Raw genomic sequence first — 19,088 nt, forward strand, 5'->3', positions numbered from 1 at the left:
CCTTGTGGGTCTGTCCCCTATAATTCAGTGTGTGTGGGGGTGTCAGTACGTGTGTGTCGACATGTCTGAGGCGGAAGGCTATTCGAGGGAGGAAGAGGATCAAAATGTGATAGTGACTGCGTCGGCACCGCCGACTGCTGATTGGGTAGACAGGTGGAAGGTTTTGAATGCAAGTGTGGCTTTATTGCATAAAAGATTGGACAAAGCTGAGTCTCAGAACCAAGCATGGAGTCAATCCATGGATATTACTGTGTCTCGGAACCCGTCAGGGTCCCAGAAACGTCCCTTTACCCAGATAGCAGACACTGATGCCGACACGGATTCCGACTCCAGTGTCGACTATGATGAGGTGAAGTTACACCCACGGGTGGCCAAGAGTATTCAGTACATGATTGTAGCAATAAGGGGTGTATTACATATCACAGGGGACCCTTCTGTCCCGGACACAAGGGTCTGTATGTTTAAAGAGAAGAAACGTGAGGTTTCGTTTCCCCCATCTCATGAACTGAACGCGCTATTTGAAAAGGCTTGGGAAACTCCAGACAAGAGGCTGCAGGTTCTCAAGAGAATTATTATGGCGTATACTTTCCCCTCACAGGACAGGTTACGGTGGGAATCCTCTCCCTCAGTGGATAAAGCCTTGACGCGGTTATCCAAAAAAATGGCCCTACCGTCCCCGGACACGGCGACACTAAAGGATCCTGCAGACCGCAAGCAGGAAACCACTTTAAAATCAATTTATGCAACTACGGGAGCCCTCCTCAGACCGGCAGTTGCGTCGGCATGGGTGAGTAGCGCGATTGCTGCTTGGGCAGATAACTTGTCATCTGACATGGCCACCCTCGACAGGGATACTGTTCTGTTAACTTTGGGTCACATCAAAGACGCAGCGTTATACCTAAGGGAGGCTGCGAGGGATATTGGCCTCTTGGGATCAAGGGCCAATGCCATGGCAATTTTAGCTGGGAGGTCGCTGTGGACCAGTCAATGGACTGGTGATGCTGACTCCACGAGACTTATGGAGGCTCTGCCTAACAAGGGTGAAGTTTTGTTTGGGGATGGCCTCGCGGACCTGGTTTCCACAGCTACCGCGGGTAAGTCTTCTTTTTTGCCTTTTGTTCCCCCACAGCAAAAGAAAATGCCTCAGTACCAGGGGGGGTAATTCCAAGTTGATCGCAGCAGGAATTCTGTTAGCAATTGGGCAAAACCATGTGCACTGCAGGGGAGGCAGATATAACATGTGTAGAGAGAGTTAGATTTGGGTGTGGTGTGTTCAATCTGCAATCTAATTTGCAGTGTAAAAATAAAGCAGCCAGTATTTACCCTGCACAGAAATAAAATAACCCACCCAAATATAACTCTCTCTGCAAATGTTATATCTGCCTCCCCTGCAGTGCACATGGGCCCTCATTCCGAGTTGTTCGCTCGCAAGGCGATTATAGCAGAGTTACACACGCTAAGCCGCCGCCTACTGGGAGTGAATCTAAACATCTTAAATGTGCGACCGATGTATTCGCAATATTGCGATCAAAACCGAGTTAGCAGTTTCTGAGTAACTCCAGACTTACTCTGCCTGTGCGATCAATTCAGTGCTTTTCGGTCCCGGCTGACGTCATAAACACACCCAGCGTTCGCCCAAGCACTCCCACCGTTTCTCCAGACACGCCTGCGTTTTTTCCGGAAACGGTAGCGTTTCCTGCCACACGCCCCTAAAACGCCGTACATCCGCCCAGTAACACCCATTTCCTGTCAATCACAATGCGTTCTCCGGAGCGACGAAAAAGCCGTGAGTAAAATTACTTTCTTCTTAGTAAAGTTACTTGACGCATGCGCAGTGCGAACATTACGCATGCGCACTAAGAGAATTCTCACTGCGATGCGATGAAAAATACCGAGCGAACAACTCGGAATGAGGGCCATGGTTTTACCCAACTGCTAAAAAATTTCCTGCTGCGATCAACTCAGAATTACCCCCCAGATGCAGTCCTTTCGGTCTCATAAATTCAGAAAGGGGCGTGGATCGTCTTTCCTCGCCAGAGGTAGAGGAAAAGGGAAAAGAACACCAGCTTCGGCTAGTTCCCAGTCCTCTCCGGCTTCTGCCAAATCCACCGCATGACGCTGGGGCTCCCCTGCGGTAGTCCGCACCGGTGGGGGCACGTCTTCGGCTCTTCAGCCAGGTCTGGGTTCAGTCGGACCTGGATCCTTGGGTGCTAGGAATTGTGACCCAAGGGTACAAACTGGAGTTCAAAGGCGCGCCTCCACACCGATTTTTCAAATCGGCCTTACCTGCTTCTCTCCCAGAGAGAACAATAGTTTCAGCGGCAATACAAAAGCTGTGTCAACAGCAAGTGATTATCATGGTTCCCCGGTCACAACGGGGGAAGGGGTTTTATTCAACTCTTTTCGTGGTCCCGAAGCCGGACGGCTCGGTCAGACTGATTCTAAACCTAAAATCCCTAAACCTGTATTTGAGAAGATTCAAATTCAAGATGGAATCTCTCTGAGCAGTGATCTCCAGTCTGGATGGGGGGGAGTTTATGGTCTCACTGGACATAAAGGATGCATACCTTCATGTCCCCATATACCCTCCACATCAGGCGTTCCTGAGATTCGCTGTACAGGATTGTCATTACCTATTTCAGACGTTGCCGTTTGGGCTTTCCACAGCCCAGAGGATTTTCACCAAGGTAATGGCAGAAATGATGGTGCTCCTGCGCAAGCAGGGGGTCACAAGTATCCCGTACTTGGACGATCTCCTGATAAAAGCGAGATCGAGAGAACAATTACTGAAAAATGTGGAGCTCTCTCTGAGGGTGCTACAACAACACGGCTGGCTTCTAAATTTGCAGAAGTCGCAGTTGGTTCTGACAACTCGGCTGTCGTTCTTAGGCATGATTCTGGATACGGAAAGACAGAGGGTTTTTCTTCCAGTGGAAAAAGCTCAGGAAATCCAGACCATGGTCAGGGATCTGCTAAAACCAAAAAGAGTATTGATTCATCAATGCGCTCGAGTATTAGGAAAGATGGTGGCGGCCTACGAGGCCATTCCGTTTGGCAGGTTTCATGCAAGAGCTTTTCAGTGGGACCTACTGAACAAGTGGTCAGGGTCCCATCTCCAAATGCATCGGTTGATATGCCTGTCCCCCATGGCCAGGATCTCTCTCCTGTGGTGGCTCCAGGGGGCTCACCTTCTAGAGGGTCGCAGGTTCGGAATTCAGGATTGGGTTCTCGTGACCACGGACGCAAACCTCCGAGGATGGGGAGCGGTCACACAGGGAATAAACTTTCAGGGAATATATTCAAGCCAGGAGGCTTGTCTGCACATAAATGTGCTGGAATTAAGGGCCATATACAACGGCCTAAGACAGGCGGAGCACCTTCTTCGCAACCTACCGGTTCTGATCCAGTCAGACAAAGTCACAGCCGTGGCGCATGTAAACCAACAAGGCGGAACAAGGAGCAGAGTAGCAATGGCAGAGACCACCAGGATTCTTCGCTGGGCGGAAAATCACGTGAGCGCTCTGTCAGCAGTATTCATTCCAGGAGTGGACAACTGGGAAGCAGACTTCCTCAGCAGACACGATCTCCATCCAGGAGAGTGGGGACTTCATCAAGAGGTCTTTGCAGAAGTGACAAGTTGCTGGGGACTCCCTCAAATAGACATGATGGCGTCATGCCTCAACAAGAAGCTTCGGACGTATTGTTCAAGGTCAAGGGACCCTCAGGCGATAGCGGTGGACGCGCTGGTAACACCATGGGTGTATCAGGCGGTCTATGTGTTCCCTCCACTTCCGCTCATCTCGAAAATATTGAGAATAAGAAGAAGAACAAAGGTTTAGACGATACTCATTGTTCCAGATTGGCCTCGAAGGGCCTGGTATCCAGATCTTCAGGAAATGCTCACGGAAGATCCTTGGCCTCTTCCTCTCAGAGAGGACCTGTTACAACAGGGGCCGTGTGTGTGTTCCAGGACTTACCGCGATTACGTTTGACGGCATGGCGGTTGAACGCCAGATCCTAGCTAGGAAAGGTATTCCAGGGGAGGTCATCCCTACTCTACTTAAAGCTAGGAAGGAGGTAACGGTGAAGCACTATCACCGTATCTGGAGGAAGTATGTGTCTTGGTGTGAATCCAAGAATGCTCCTACGGAGGATTTCCAGCTGGGTCGTTTTCTCCATTTTCTACAGACAGGAGTGGATATGGGCCTGAAGTTAGGCTCCATTAAGGTGCAGATTTCGGCATTATCAATATTCTTTCAGAAGGAATTGGCTTCTCTTCCAGAAGTGCAGACTTTTGTGAAGGGAGTACTGCACATCCAACCTCCTTTTGTGCCCCAGTGGCACCGTGGGACCTTTAACGTGGTGTTATAGTTCCTTAAATCACATTGGTTTGAACCTCTTCAAACTGTTGACTTGAAATTTCTCACTTGGAAAGTGGTCATGTTATTGGCCTTGGCTTCGGCAAGGCGGGTATCAGAATTGGCGGCCTTGTCTCACAAGAGCCCCTATCTGATTTTCCATGTAGATAGAGCAGACTTGAGAACTCGTCCTCAATTTCTACCCAAGGTGGTTTCGTCGTTTCACATGAACCATCCTATTGTAGTGCCGGTGGCTACGGATGTCTTGGAGGATTCCAAATCCCTTGATGTGGTAAGGGCTTTAAAAATCTATGTAGCCAGAACGGCTCGTATTGGGAAAACAGAGGCACTGTTTGTCCTGTATGCGGCCAACAAGATTGGCGCGCCTGCTTCCAAGCAGACTATTGCACGCTGGATCTGTAACACGATTCAGCAGGCTCATTCTACGGCTGGATTGCCGTTACCAAAATCGGTAAAGGCCCATTCCACTAGGAAGGTGGGCTCATCTTGGGCGGCTGCCCGAGGCGTCTCGGCATTACAGCTTTGCCGAGCAGCTACTTGGTCGGGGTCAAACACTTTTGCAAAGTTCTACAAGTTTGATACCCTGGCTGATGAAGACCTCATGTTTGCTCAATCAGTGCTGCAGAGTCATCCGCACTCTCCCGCCCGGTCTGGAGCTTTGGTAAAAACCCCATGGTCCTTACGGAGTCCCCAGCATCCTCTAGGACGTAAGAGAAAATAAGATTTTACCTACCGGTAAATCTTTTTCTCCTAGTCCGTAGAGGTTGCTGGGCGCCCGTCCCAGTGCGGACTGAAATCTGCAATAATTGTACATAGTTATTGATAAGGTACACACAGGTTGTGTTGCTGTTGAAATCAGGTTGTTGCTGTTTTCTGTTGTTGTTCATACTGTTAACTGGTTTACTTATATACCATGTTGTACGGTGTTTTTTTGTGGTGTGAGCTGGTATGTGTCCCACCCTTGATTAACAAAATCCTTTTCCTCGAAATGTCCGTCTCCTCTGGGCACAGTTCCTATAACTGGAGTCTGGAGGAGGGGCATAGAGGGAGGAGCCAGTTCACACCCATTAAAGGTCTCAAAGTGCCCATGTCTCCTGCGGAGCCCGTCTATACCCCATGGTCCTTACGGAGTCCCCAGCATCCTCTACGGACTAGGAGAAAAAGATTTACCGGTACGTTTTAAAATCTTATTATCTGTAGCTCTGGCGCCATTACGGGGGGTGGAGCTACATCAGAGCAGGCTCAGTGGCATTTTGGTGCCTTCCTCTGCATAAGCAGCAGCAGCAGCCTCACAGCTTCTCACATGCTGGATCACTGGTACAGGGTGTTGATTAGGGGGAGAGCCGCTATTTGTGCACAGATATTATTCCTCTGAGGGAATTCATTGTATAAGTTTTCACTGTTATGTAAAAATGCTGACAGCCGCACTGGGGCTCTACAGCGTTGGGTGTGCTGGTGTCCTCTCTTCCTCTGTGTCTCCTCTTGCATGCAATAGGGCAGGCTTGCATTGTAAATCAGTCTGTGTTGTATGTGTATTGAGTGTACTTCATAATGGTAAAACACAAGTTATGCAGCGTATGTAATACCAGATTCTCCCCTCTTTCATATGGTTCCTTATCATGTGAGCAGTGTAGTCAGTCCTCATAAAATGCTAAGGACAATGTGGAGGAGAGTTACGAGCCCACCTGGCTGGGGGCTATCAAAATTATGATGTCTGATCATCTCAGCTCACTGCAAATGCCAACAAAACACAAGAACTGCAAAAAGCAGTGGCAGATCTAGCTGCCAGGGCTAATATCAGGTGTCAAAATGGTTTTTGCATACATTCTCCTTTGCCCCTGAGGGTAGAAAGTTATCGGAAGAATCTCCGGCTGTAGACGTCTCAGTTTCTAAGAAGGCGGTACTACCGGCTCCGGGCTCCTTTACGGTAAAGAACCCGGGGGATAGGAAAATTGAGGCCACACTGAAATCTATCTACATTGCTGCAAGTGTATCTCAAAGACCGTTCATTGCAGGTTGCTGGATGACACATGCAATTTACTCCTGGGCTACTCAAATTCAGGAGGGTCTCTCGGGTGACATGACCCTAGTTACTACAGTGACTTTCCTAAAACACATTCAGGACACAGCAAGAGTCCTCTGTGACTCCCTAAAAGAGATTGGCAATATTAATAATAATAATAATAATAATTTTATTTATATAGCGCTCTTTCTCCCATAGGACTCAAGGCGCTTAACAGATACATAGCATAATATAGTACAGAAAATAATGAAGTACATTTTCATAAAATACAGAAGCATGAAGATACTAAAAGGGACAATTATGGGAATGCTTGAGTAAACAGAAAAGTCTTGAGTCTACTTTTGAAGGATTCTATAGTTGGGGCCTCTCGCACTGTGCGGGGAAGTGAGTTCCATAGAGTCGGAGCCGCATGACTAAAAGCTCGACCCCCAGATGAATTACGGTAGATTCTAGGTACTGCTAAAAGTCCTTCATCTACAGATCGCAGTAATCGAGTGGGGCAGTATGGGGTCAGAAGCTGTTTCAGGTACCTTGGGCCTTGGTCATGTAATGCTTTGAAACTCAGTAAGCCAATCTTGAAGATGATTCGCCATCGTACAGGCAGCCAGTGAAGGGAGTAGAGGATGGGTGTTATGTGGCTAGAACGGGGCTGGTTGGTTAATAGCCTGGCAGCTGTGTTTTGCACCAGCTGTAAGCGCTGCAATTCTTTTGCTGGGAGACCAAGGTAGAGGGCATTACAGTAGTCTAAACGAGATGATACAAATGCATGTATGACTTTTGGCATATCATCTGAGGGAATTAAGTGCTTGATTCTGGCTATGTTCCTCAGGTGAAAGAATGAGGATTTGATTGTGGCTGATATCTGATGTTTAAGTGTCAAGCCACCATCCAGGACAACGCCAAGATTCCGCACACGATCACTGGTCTGTAATTCTGAATCCCCGAGTGTAAGTCCAGTTGGTTGGCTATGCTGCAGTCTTGTCCTTTGATGTTGCGGTCGTATCATAAGGACCTCTGTTTTATCCGGGTTCAGTCGCAGCCAGCTGGCGCTCATCCACTCCTGTAGTTCAGCTAGACAGCCATTAAGGGTTGCTATTGGGTTATCAGTGCCCGGAGCAAAGGACAAGTACAGTTGTGTATCATCTGCATAGCAGTGGTAGACCAGGCCATGGCGCCTGATTATTTCGCCCAATGGGAGCATGTATACTGCAAAAAGCATGGGGGATAGTATAGAACCTTGTGGGACACCACATGGCAATGACACTGGTGGTGATGAGTATAATCCAGATGATACTCTCTGTGACCTGCCTGTGAGAAATGATTTGAACCATCTTAGGACTGTGCCATCCAGACCACAGAAATGTATCAGTCGCTCAATCAGAAGCCCATGGTCCACGGTATCAAATGCTGCCGAGAGATCCAGAAGGATTAATATTGAACAGTCACCTCTGTCTTTTGCCATCAGAAGATCATTTAACACACACACCAGGGCTGTTTCAGTGCTATGTCTTCTCCTGAATCCTGATTGAAATGGATCATAAATATCATGGGTTGTCAGGCGGGTTTCCAGTTGATTTGCAACGACTTTCTCAATAACCTTTCCTAGGAAAGGAAGGTTTGATACCGGTCTGTAGTTGGTCATGCAGTCGGGATCTAAATTAGGTTTTTTAAGAAGCGGTCTAACAATTGCTTCCTTTAGGGGTCCAGGAAAAATGCCTGTCTGCAAAGAGCATTGAACAATTTTTGTAAAGACAGGACCAATTATATCCATACAACCTATTAGAAGCTTGGTTGAGGCTGGGTCCAGATCACAGGTGGTGGGACGCAAAATCCGAGCAATTTCAGCAGTGTCCTTTACATCCACTGGATCAAAGCTGGTCCATGAAGGCAGGTAGCTTATATTGGCGGGCTTTGTAGTTTGGCACTCCTTTGATGGCACTGTGGAGATTCCAGCCCGGATGGTGGATATTTTATCTGCAAAGAAGTTTGCAAACTCGTTGCATCTTGCCTGGGAGAGGGTCTCATCAGTCTGCAGGCATGCTGGCTTGCAAAGCATCTCCACTGTGCGGAAAAGTTGAGCTGGCCTATTGTTTGCTGCTGTGATCTCATTTGACAGGAACTGTGCTTTCTTACGAGTGATTGTCGATTGATATTCTTCGTTATGCTTTATTAGTTTTATTTTGTCATCCACTAGGTTAGTCTTCCTCCATCGTCTTTCCAGTCTACGCCCCCTTTTCTTGAGCTCACTAACACTGTTGTCGAACCATGGAGCTTGACGTTGTGGTTTACGAGGTCTTAAACGCACAGGGGCGATAATATCAATTGCAGCCATAACATCCCTATTATAATAACGGACTAGGGAACAGGGATCTTCACAGGCACCCTGTATAGCAGAGAGATCCAGATTTGCTGCAAGAGCCTGGGGAGTCATACCCCTCCTTGGACGATACCTGGTCAACTCCACGGGCAGAGATCTTATTTGAGGGGTTGCAACTGAGAACCAGAGAGAGTAGTGGTCTGACCAGATGACTGGGTTTATTTTTAGGTCAGTGACCTCTAATCCAATCTGAAAGACGAGGTCGAGAGTGTGACCACTTTTATGTGTGGCAGAGGGAATGACCTGTGTGAAGCCCAGACCATTCATTGTGCACAGGAGGTCTTGGCCAAGGCGTGAGAGCTCATCATCCACCCATGCATTGAAATCCCCGAGGATGAGCCATCTTTGATGTTCCAGAGCCAGGCCAGCAACAGTGTCTGCAATTTCTTGTAGAAATATCTGTCCATCTCCAGGTGGCCGGTAAATAAGAAGTAGTCTGAAACCTAATCCTGTCGAACTCCGGGCAGCAATGCACTCAAATGAGCGAGTAGTTTCAATAGGGTGGACCCTAAGTTTAAGTTCTTTTTTGAAGCAGATAGCCACCCCGCCACCCCTGCGGTCCAGTCTTGGGTTGTGGATAACAGAGTAGTTTGTTGGGACTGCAGCCTCCAATATAGGTGCTGCATTTTCATCTAGCCAGGTCTCTGTAATACAGGCTAGATCTGCAGATTCAATAAGGTCAGCAATTGTTGCAGTCTTGTTTCTTATAGATCTGGCATTACAAAGGACTGACCTGATTGGGCATACCAGAGGGCCTTCAGTTTTCTTTATGTTAAGTGCAGGAGCTCTGGGTATGGGGGTCACAAAGTGAGAGTAGACAGTTCTGTCCTTCCAAACACAGGGCCGTCTTTTGGGTATCACTTCTATTTGATTGTTCTTTGAGTATGGGGGGTGAGCAGGTGGTCAAAGGACTTAGATGGTTACCGGGGGAAATACATTTCCGGCCTGCTCGCTTCCCACGAATGCGCCTGTGTTTTCTTTTTAAAATGCCAAGGGATTGGAGAATAGAAGCCTGTGATGGTGTGATAGGAACTGCAGAGCGTGGTGGGCGGAGTGAAAGAATGAAGCTGGAGCAATACGTATACATTTGGTCATCAATGACAGATTACTATAAATTTGAACTGCATATGATGATGAGAGAGGGAGAGAAAGCAGTGTTTGTTTTTTGTTTTTTTGTTTTTCCTTTTTGTGTTTTGTTTTCCCCCAATTCGGTATGTGATCCAAAATTATAATGGGATTATGAACAAAGTTATTGCTATAACCTATTGTGTATATTTGAAGCAAGTAATAAATAAAATAACTGCTGATTTAGTCAATTATCCTAGGATAGGCAGCCTTTTGAAAAGGTGTTAGAAGCCAATTCCTACTGTCTAGGTGTGAAAAGTCTCAGTGTGAGAGGCCTTTGAAGTAGATTTTTTTTTTTTTGTGGGGGTAGAAGTGATAACATGTCCTGGAAATGGATCCTGATTTTAAACAGTGAGCCTTCAGCAATTCAGAGCCTGAATATACTGATATTAGTAGATTAATGCAATAAGTCAGTTATTTGTAGCTCAGAGAACAGAGGTGGATGATGTCTAAGTGAGGGGCTGGATGTAGCCAAAGTTAGGTTGTAATCCACAGTACCTTATCTGGGTAATGTCCAATGCAGAGTACAGCAGCTGCTAAACTGAAGGATTTCTCAGTGGAGATATGCAGAGGATTCAGTCCAGGATTCTGCCAGAACCACTGCTATGGCTATGTCAGCATGCAGGGCAATATGGTTGCGTCAGTGGATTGCAGACGCTGACTCCAAACACAATATGGAATCTCTTCCCTTTACAGGTGAATGGCTCTTCGGAGGCAAATTGGACACATGGGTCTCCAAAGCTACTGCTGGGAAATCCGCGTTTCTTCCTTTGGGGGCTTCCTTCGGGGCCCTAGATCGAAAATCTAGTGGACCAAAAGATCTGAGTAGATGGTCCCGGGTAGGTACGTCTAGTACCTATCCGGGACCGTCTACTCTGTTCTTTTGGTCCACTAGAGTTCCATCTTGGGCCAGAGGTGCATCAAATGCAGCTAGAGGCACCAAGGGTAAACCGAAGAAACCAGCCGCTGCTGGCTCTCAAGAACAGAGCACCAGTTCAGCTTCTGCAAAGACCTCAGCATGACGGTGCCCACCCACCCCGGGAGGATCTCGAGGTGGGAGCCCGGTTACGTCACTTCAGCCACATCTGGGAAAGTTCCTGCTAGGACGCCTGGGTAAGGGACCTTATTTCTCAGGGTTATAAGCTGGAGTTCGACGGTGCTCCTCCACAACGGTTTTTCATATCAAGCTTATGAGCTTTGGAAAATATGCATGTTACGCTACTACAGGCCATCACAAAGTTGGTCATTGTTCCAGTACCCCTGCAACAGCAAGGACAATGTTACTACTCCAGTCTGTTCGTTGTGCCAATACCAGATGGGTCTGTGAGGCCAATTTTGAATCCGAAGTCCTTGAATCCTTACCTAAAGTTTTTAAAATTCAAGATGGAATCTTTGAGAGCAGTGGTCGCAGGCCTGGAACGTCGGGAATTCTTAGTGTCCCTGGATATCAAGGACGCCTACCTCCATATCCCGATTTGGCCTCCTCCTCAGACCTATCTGAGGTTCGCCCTGCTCAACGATTACTACCAGTTCCAGGCGTTACCCTTAGGCCTATCTACAGCTCCGAGGATGTTCACGAAGGTGATGGCGGAAATGTTGTTCCAGCTCAGGGTCCTGGGGGTCAACGTGGTCCCTTACCTTGACGATCTCCTGATAAAAGCAAGTTCCAGGGAGCTCCTACTGCTCCATATAGATCGCAGTATACACATTCTGTCACAACACGGGTGGATCCTTTATCTACAGAAGTCCCACCTGGAGCCATCTCAGCAGCTCCTGTTTCTGGGAATGCTACTGGATACTATAGCGCAGAAAGTGTTCCTCCCAGAGGACAAAGTGAGAACTCTCCAGGAAATGGTTTGCCTGGTTCTCCGACCGACTCGAGTTTCAATTCATCTTTGCATTAGATTGTTGGGAAAGATAGTAGCTTCGTACGAGGCCATCCAGTATGGATTGTTCCATGCCAGACCCTTTCAACTGGACATCCTGAACAAGAGGTCCGGTTCCCATCTTCAGGTGCACCGGATGATTCAACTGTCACCCGGGCCAGAATTTCCCTCCTGTGGTGGCTGCAGTCTTCCAATCTCCAGGAAGGTCGACGCTTCGGAATTCAGGATTGGATTTTCCTCACGACGGATGCGAGTCTGAGAGGATAGGGGGCTGTCACCCAAGGGGTGCAGTTCCAGGGCTGGTGGTCTGCCCAAGAGGCCCTACTTCCGATCAACATCCTGGAACTTCGGGCTATCTACAATGCCATGATTCAGGCCTCCCTTCTGCTCTGGGATCAAGAAATCCAGGTACAGTCAGGCAACGCCATGGCTGTGGCATACATCAATCGACAAGGAGGGACAAAAAGCAGAGCCTGCATGCGTGAAGTATCAAGAATACTCCTCTGGGCGGAAAGAAATGCACTAGCACTGTCCGCAATCTTCATTCCGGGAGTGGACAATTGGGAGGCGGACTTCCACGATCTCCACCCAGGGGAGTGGGGCCTACATCCTCAAGTCTTTCAACAGATCATCGACCGGTGAGGTTGCCCCCAGATTGACATGATGGCGTCTCGCCTCAACAAGTAACTTCACTCTTATTGCTCGCGAACCAGAGACCCTCAGGCGTGCGCAGTGGTTGAACTGACGTCGCCTTGGCCTTACCAGCTGGTCTACATATTTCCTCTGATTCCGTTGATCCCAAAGGTGCTCAAGAGGATCCGGCAACAAAGAGTACAAGCAATTCTGCTTGCCCCGGATTGGCCCCGGAGAGCGTGGTACGCGGATCTTCTGGACATGTCTGTTGAAGACCCTTGGCCTCCACCACTCAGAAGAGATCTTCAACAAGGACCGTTTGTCTACCCGGATTTACAACGGCTTAGTTTGATGGCATGGAAGGTGAGCGGAACATCCTAGCTCACAAGGGACTTTCCAAAAAGGTCATTGCCACGATGGTGCAAGCCAGAAAACCTGTGAAGTCAAAACACTATCATAATATCTGGCGGAGATACGTCTCCTGGTGCAAGGAATGCACATATCCATTTGCCGATTTTCACTTGGGAAGATTTCTTCGTTTCCTGCAGGCTGGAGTGGATCAAGGCTTACGTCTGGGATCCATTAAGGTTCAAATTTGAGCTCTTTCCATCTTCTTCCAAATGAAGTTGGCTATACTGCCTGAAGTTCAGACTTTCTTGCAAGGGGTGCTTCACATCCAACCTCTGTTTGTGCTGCCTATGGCTCCTTGGGATTTGGATGTGGTATTACGATTTCTACAGTCCTCCTGGTTTGAACCTCTGATGACTATAGAAGACAAGTACCTCGCGTGGAAGACTGTGATGTTACTGGCCCTGGCTTCTGCTAGACGTGTCTCAGAATTGGGGGCCTTATAGTATAAAAGTCTGTATTTGGTCTTTTACTAGGACAGAGCGGAGCTCCAGACTAGACAGCAGTTCCTGCCAAAGGTTGTTTCAGCGTTTCATCTGAATCAACCTATTGTGGTTCCATCCTGTTCTGACGCTCCTCTGGAGGCATTGGATGCTGTGCGTGCCTTGAAGATCTATATCAAGCGGACAGCTCAGATCTGAAAGGCTGATTCCTTGTTCGTGCTCTATGATGCGCAGAAAAAGGGTTGCAGTCCATTGCTAATAGGATTCAACTTACTATCCAACAGGCCTATGTGTCGGCAGCCTTACCTGTTCCTAAGTCTCTAAAGGCCCACTCTACTAGATCGGTGGGCTCTTCCTGGGCAGCTGCCCGTGGAGTCTCGGCCTTGGAACTGTACCGAGCCGCTACCTGGGCCTGGTGGTGCTACAGATGTCTCCGTACGTTCCCGCCCGTTCTGGAAGCTTTGGGACATCCCCCATCGTACTAATGTGTCTCCAATATCCCTTATGGATGCTAGAGAAAATAGTATTTTAAATACCTACCGGTAAATCCTATTCTCGTAGTCCCATAAGGGATATTGGGCGCCCGCCTCTGGTGGTCATTCCGAGTTGATCGCTCGCTAGTAGTTTCTAGCAGCCGTGCAAACGCTATGCTGCCGGCCACTGGGAGTGTATTTTAGCTTAGCAGAAGTGCGAACGAATGTATCGCAGAGCGACTACAAAATATTTTTGTGTAGTTTCAGTGTAGCTCAAAACCTACTCAGCACTTGCGATCACTTCAGATTATTCAGTTCCGGATTTGATGTCCCAAACACGTTCGGCTAGCCACGCCTGAGTTTCCCCAGCCACGCCTGCGTTTTTCTCAGGCACGCCTGCGTTTTTCCGCACACTCCCTGAAAATGGTCAGTTACCACCCAGAAAGGCCCACTTCTTGTCAACCACTCTGCGACAAGCAGTGCGACTGAAATGCATCACTAGACCCTGTGCAAAAGGGCATTGTTCGTTGTGCCCGTTCGACGCGCATGCGCTTTGCGCCGCATGAGCATGCGCAGAACTGCTGATTTTTAGCCTGATCGCTGCGCTGTGAACAAATTCAGCTAGCGATCAACTCGGAATGACCACCTCTGTGCTGTGACTTTGTGCAGGTTCTCTGTTAGGTGTTGCCTGTTTAGCCGTTGCTGTTATGGTTATGTTATGGTGTGCTGGTGTATAAATCTCACAACACTTCTCGTTGTTATGTTCCTTCTCTCAAGTATGTCCTTTCTCCTTCGGGCACTGCTTTACCTATAACTGCCTGTGGGAGGGGGCATAAAGGGGAGGATCCAGCACACCCAGTGGAAGAAATTTAAAGTGCACTGGCTCCTGTGGACCCCGTATATACCCATTGTACTAATGTGTCCCCAATATCCCTTATGGACTACGAGAAAAGGATTTACCGGTACGTATTTAAAATCCTATTTTTTGCAGCCTGATCTAATCTGAATTTACTTTTTTTTTCAGACTCCAGCTGATGTAAGAAAAAAAAAAAAAAAAAGCTTAGTTTGCTTTTCTTTGGAGGAAAGTGGCAGACGTCTGTGATGGCCAAACTAACCAAAGACCTTTTGTTAAAGAAAGGACTCCCTAAATCAAAAAATCTGAAGGACCTGAAGACCCTCAAGTATGTTGTGGTGTTTTTTTTTTTTTTTTAAATCAATCCGTATTTGATTTCTTTGTGCACAGACAAACCTCTGTATGTAAATAAGATGTTACCACTTGTAAACTGTTGTGCATCCATCAACATTATTCAGACAACAACATGTATTCAGATTATTAACCCTACTTAATTTTCTGGCTAGATGACCAATATAAAACATGCAAATAGTATTTGTTTTATTCTAATGGCGTGCAGGATGCAGTGGTTTTAATTGACTGAAAATTCCCCTCATCCTTTTCCGTACTAAGAATACAGCATTGATTTTGCACACCTGTATTGTCTGGAAATAAAAGCACAAATGTTTAAACCGGGTCAATTATCTGTCCAATCTGGTAACGTATGCTAGAAAATGGACAAAAATTGGCGTTTGGATAAATTGATTAAATCAAACTGATTTAGCCAATTTGTCTGAACATTTTTCTCTGTTTTTCACTGTTTGGGAGCAAATTAGTCGATTTTCCATTTGCTCTCATACATTACCAGAATTTCAGTCCAGCCAGCCAGATTGGACATCTTATAGTTTCTATAGTGTCCATTCTAGCACCCTGCATCTGTCACAATCTATGTAGTTCCTCTTTTCTGCCTAGGGTGTTGCGTTCTGCTCTGGTGCTTCTATCGCATTATGGTCTGACGCTGAGATACTGACCAGAGTGACCCTAGGCAGGAAAGATGAACTGCACGGGTTGTGACAGGTCAGGGTGCTAGAATGATCACTGTGTACCCAAATGTACTTGTGATTTATAAAGTACAAGATTGCATACTGTGGTCTGAATGCACAATCTAATTTCTTTAGTGTCTGTGCTATTGCTAGCTTAGAGTTCCACTGTGTCATTTTTTTGAATAACATGTCAGAGTCATCCAGCCGCAGTGTGTGTGTGTGTATGTATGTGTGTGTGTGTGTGTGTGTGTGTATGTATGTGTGTGTGTGTGTGTGTGTGTGTGTGTGTGTGTATATATATATATATATATATATATATATATATATATATAATACACATTATATACATACCGTATATACTCGAGTATAATCCGACTTTTTCAGCACTTTTTTTTTGTGCTGAAAAAGCCACCTCGGCTTATACTCGAGTCAGTGGCAGTGCAGTGTGAAGGAGGGACACGGAGCGCACAGCGCGCGCCTCTCCTGTGTCTCCGGCGGCAGCGGCGGGTCTATTAAAGGAAGTACCCGTTCGTGACCTCTGATCACGAACCGGCACTTCCTTTAATAGACCCGCCGGAGATGCAGGAGGGACACAGGAGAGGCGCGCACTGTGCGCTCCGTGGGATCGACGGAGGGCTAAGTAACAGGCACTGGGGGAGCATATTTGGCACTTGGGGAGGGGGCATATGTGGCAGCATGAGGGGCATATGTGGCAACATGAGGGGCATATGTGGCAGCATGAGGGGCATATGTGGCAGCATGAGGGGCATATCTGGCAGCATGAGGGCATATCTGGCACTGTGGGGCATATCTGGCAGCATAATGGGGCATATCTGGCAGCATGAGAGCATATCTGGCACTGTGGGGCATATCTGGCAGCATGAGGGGCATATCTGGCAGCATGAGGGCATATCTGGCACATCTGGCACTGTGGGGCATATGTGGCAGCATGAGGGGCATATCTGGCAGCATGAGGGCATATCTGGCACTGTGGGGCATATTTGGCAGCATAAGAGCATATCTGGCACTGTGGGGCATATTTGGCAGCATGAGGGCATATCTGGCACATCAGGCACTGTGGGGCATATCTGGCACTGTGGGGGCATATCTGGCAGTATGAGGGCATATCTGGCACTGAGGGCTGTGTACGGCTAGAGCTGCATTTCCCACCCTTTTGCATTTAATGTATTCATCAGGTAACGGAACACTGTTTTATGTTTATCGGTTCGTGATGTTTTAGTATAGGATGGTATGGTTGTTACTATTCTTTATTATTCAATAAATTATGTACGCATAAATCTAAAATCATGTCTGTTTTTCAAAGTGTATCTTGTATGTAACTTAATAGTATCTTTCTCTAACGTCCTAGTGGATGCTGGGGACTCCGTAAGGACCATGGGGAATAGCGGGCTCCGCAGGAGACTGGGCACTCTAAGAAAGATTTAGTACTACTGGTGTGCACTGGCTCCTCCCGCTATGCCCCTCCTCCAGACCTCAGTTAGAATCTGTGCCCAGCCAGAGCTGGGTGCTTTTAGTGAGCTCTCCTGAGCTTGCTAATAAGAAAGTATTTTAGTTAGGTTTTTTATTTTCAGAGAGCTTCTGCTGGCAACAGACTCTCTGCTACGAGGGACTGAGGGGAGAGAAGCAAACCTACTCACGGCAGCTAGGTAGCGCTTCTTAGGCTACTGGACACCATTAGCTCCAGAGGGATCGAACACAGGTACCTAACATTGATCGTCCGGTCCCGGAGCCGCGCCGCCGTCCCCCCAGAGCCAGAAGAACAGAAGCAGCAGAAGCATGAAGACATCGAAATTGGCGGCTGAAGACTCCTGTCTTCACTTAAGGTAGCGCACAGCACTGCAGCTGTGCGCCATTGCTCCCACAGCACACCGCACACTCCGGTCACTGTAGGGTGCAGGGCGCAGGGGGGGGGGGGGGCGCCCTGGGCAGCAATTAAGATACCTTTTGGCAAAATTATACATATATACAGTCAGGCACTGTATATATGTACGAGCCCCCGCCATTATTTTTACACAGAAACGGGACAGAAGCCCGCCGCTGAGGGGGCGGGGCCTTCTTCCTCAGCACTCACCAGCGCCATTTTCTCTCCACAGATCCACTGAGAGAAGCTCCCCAGGCTCTCCCCTGCAATAGAAGAGGGTAAAAAGAGAGGGGGGGCATATAAATTTGGTGCAAAAACAATATATACAGCTACTGGGTTAACACTAAGTTACTGTGTGATTCCTACTCTCTCTCTGTCTCTCCAAAGGGCCTTGTGGGGGAACTGTCTTCAAATAGAGCATCCCCTGTGTGTGTGGTGTGTGGGTACGTGTGTGTCGACATGTCTGAGGTAAAAGGCTCCCCTAAGGAGGAGATAGGGCAAATATGTGTGTGAGAGGGTGTCTCCGTCGACAACGCCGACACCTGTTTGGATATGTGTAAGTGCTGAGGTGAATTTATTGCACAAAAGATTAGAGAACAGACAGGAAATCTACCCATGTCTGTCCCTATGCCACAGAGACCTTCAGAGTCTCACAATGCTCACTATCCAAAATAATAAACACTGATATCGACACGGAGTTTGGCTCCAGTGTCAACTACGATAATGCAACGTTACAGCCAAGATGGCTGAAAGGTATTCAATATATGATTATTGTAATAAAAGATGATTTGCATATCACTGATGACTCATCTGTCCCTGACACAAGGGTACACATGTTAAGGGGAAGAAAGCTGAGGTAAATTTCCCTCTCATGAGGAAAAAGAGCGGGAATCTCCAGACAAGAGACTGCAGCTTCCCACAAAAAATTCTCAAGCAGTATCCTTTCCCCACTAGGGCCAGGATGTGATGGGAATCTTCCCCTAGGGTGTCCCGTTCACCCAGAAGGTAGCACTAGCTATTCTCAGGGATCCTGCAGATAGCGTGCACATTCTAGTATACTACTCAGACCGGCGATTGTGTCGGCATGGGTTTATAGCGCTGTGGCAGCGTGGACAGGTACCTTATCAGCAGAGATTGAGACCCTAGTATGCATATAGATATATATGTATATATATGTATATTTAGAAATATATATATATATATATATATATATATATATATATATATATATATATATATTAAAGATGCTGTCTTAAGTGATGGATATATATATATATATATAACATGCCCAAAGAGACATGAGTATACTGAGTCCTAGAGTCAAAGCTATGTCGATTTCTGCTTGACGTGTCCTGTAGAATATGCAATGGACAGATGATGCTGACTTAAGAGGCATTTGGAAGGCTGAGGATTGTGTGGAGAAGGGTTCACGGACCTGGTCTCCACAGCTATAGCTGGTAATTCTGATATTTTGCCTTATATTCCTGCACAGCCTACGAGAGCACGACATTATCAAATGCAGCCTTTCGAATAAAGAAACAAGAAAGTCCGAGGTGCGTCCTTTCTTGCCAGAGGCGGGGGCAG

The 19,088-nt window shown here is 47.4% G+C and overlaps 1 protein-coding gene across 3 annotated transcripts in view; it reads left to right on the top strand.

Annotated features, from left to right (window-relative positions):
- The window catches only part of LRWD1 (leucine rich repeats and WD repeat domain containing 1), a 94,824-nt gene that overhangs the window by 4,656 nt on the left and 71,080 nt on the right, over positions 1-19,088 (top strand). For all 3 annotated transcript variants that reach the window (XM_063956066.1, XM_063956067.1, XM_063956068.1), the window contains exon 2: positions 14,772-14,928. In XM_063956066.1, the coding sequence (XP_063812136.1) occupies positions 14,849-14,928 (80 nt within the window). In that variant the 5' untranslated portion in view covers positions 14,772-14,848. The remainder of the gene's footprint in view (positions 1-14,771; positions 14,929-19,088) is intronic.

The sequence above is a fragment of the Pseudophryne corroboree genome, chromosome 2 (assembly GCF_028390025.1).
Source record: "Pseudophryne corroboree isolate aPseCor3 chromosome 2, aPseCor3.hap2, whole genome shotgun sequence".
In the NCBI taxonomy this organism is placed as follows: Eukaryota; Metazoa; Chordata; class Amphibia; order Anura; family Myobatrachidae; genus Pseudophryne; species Pseudophryne corroboree.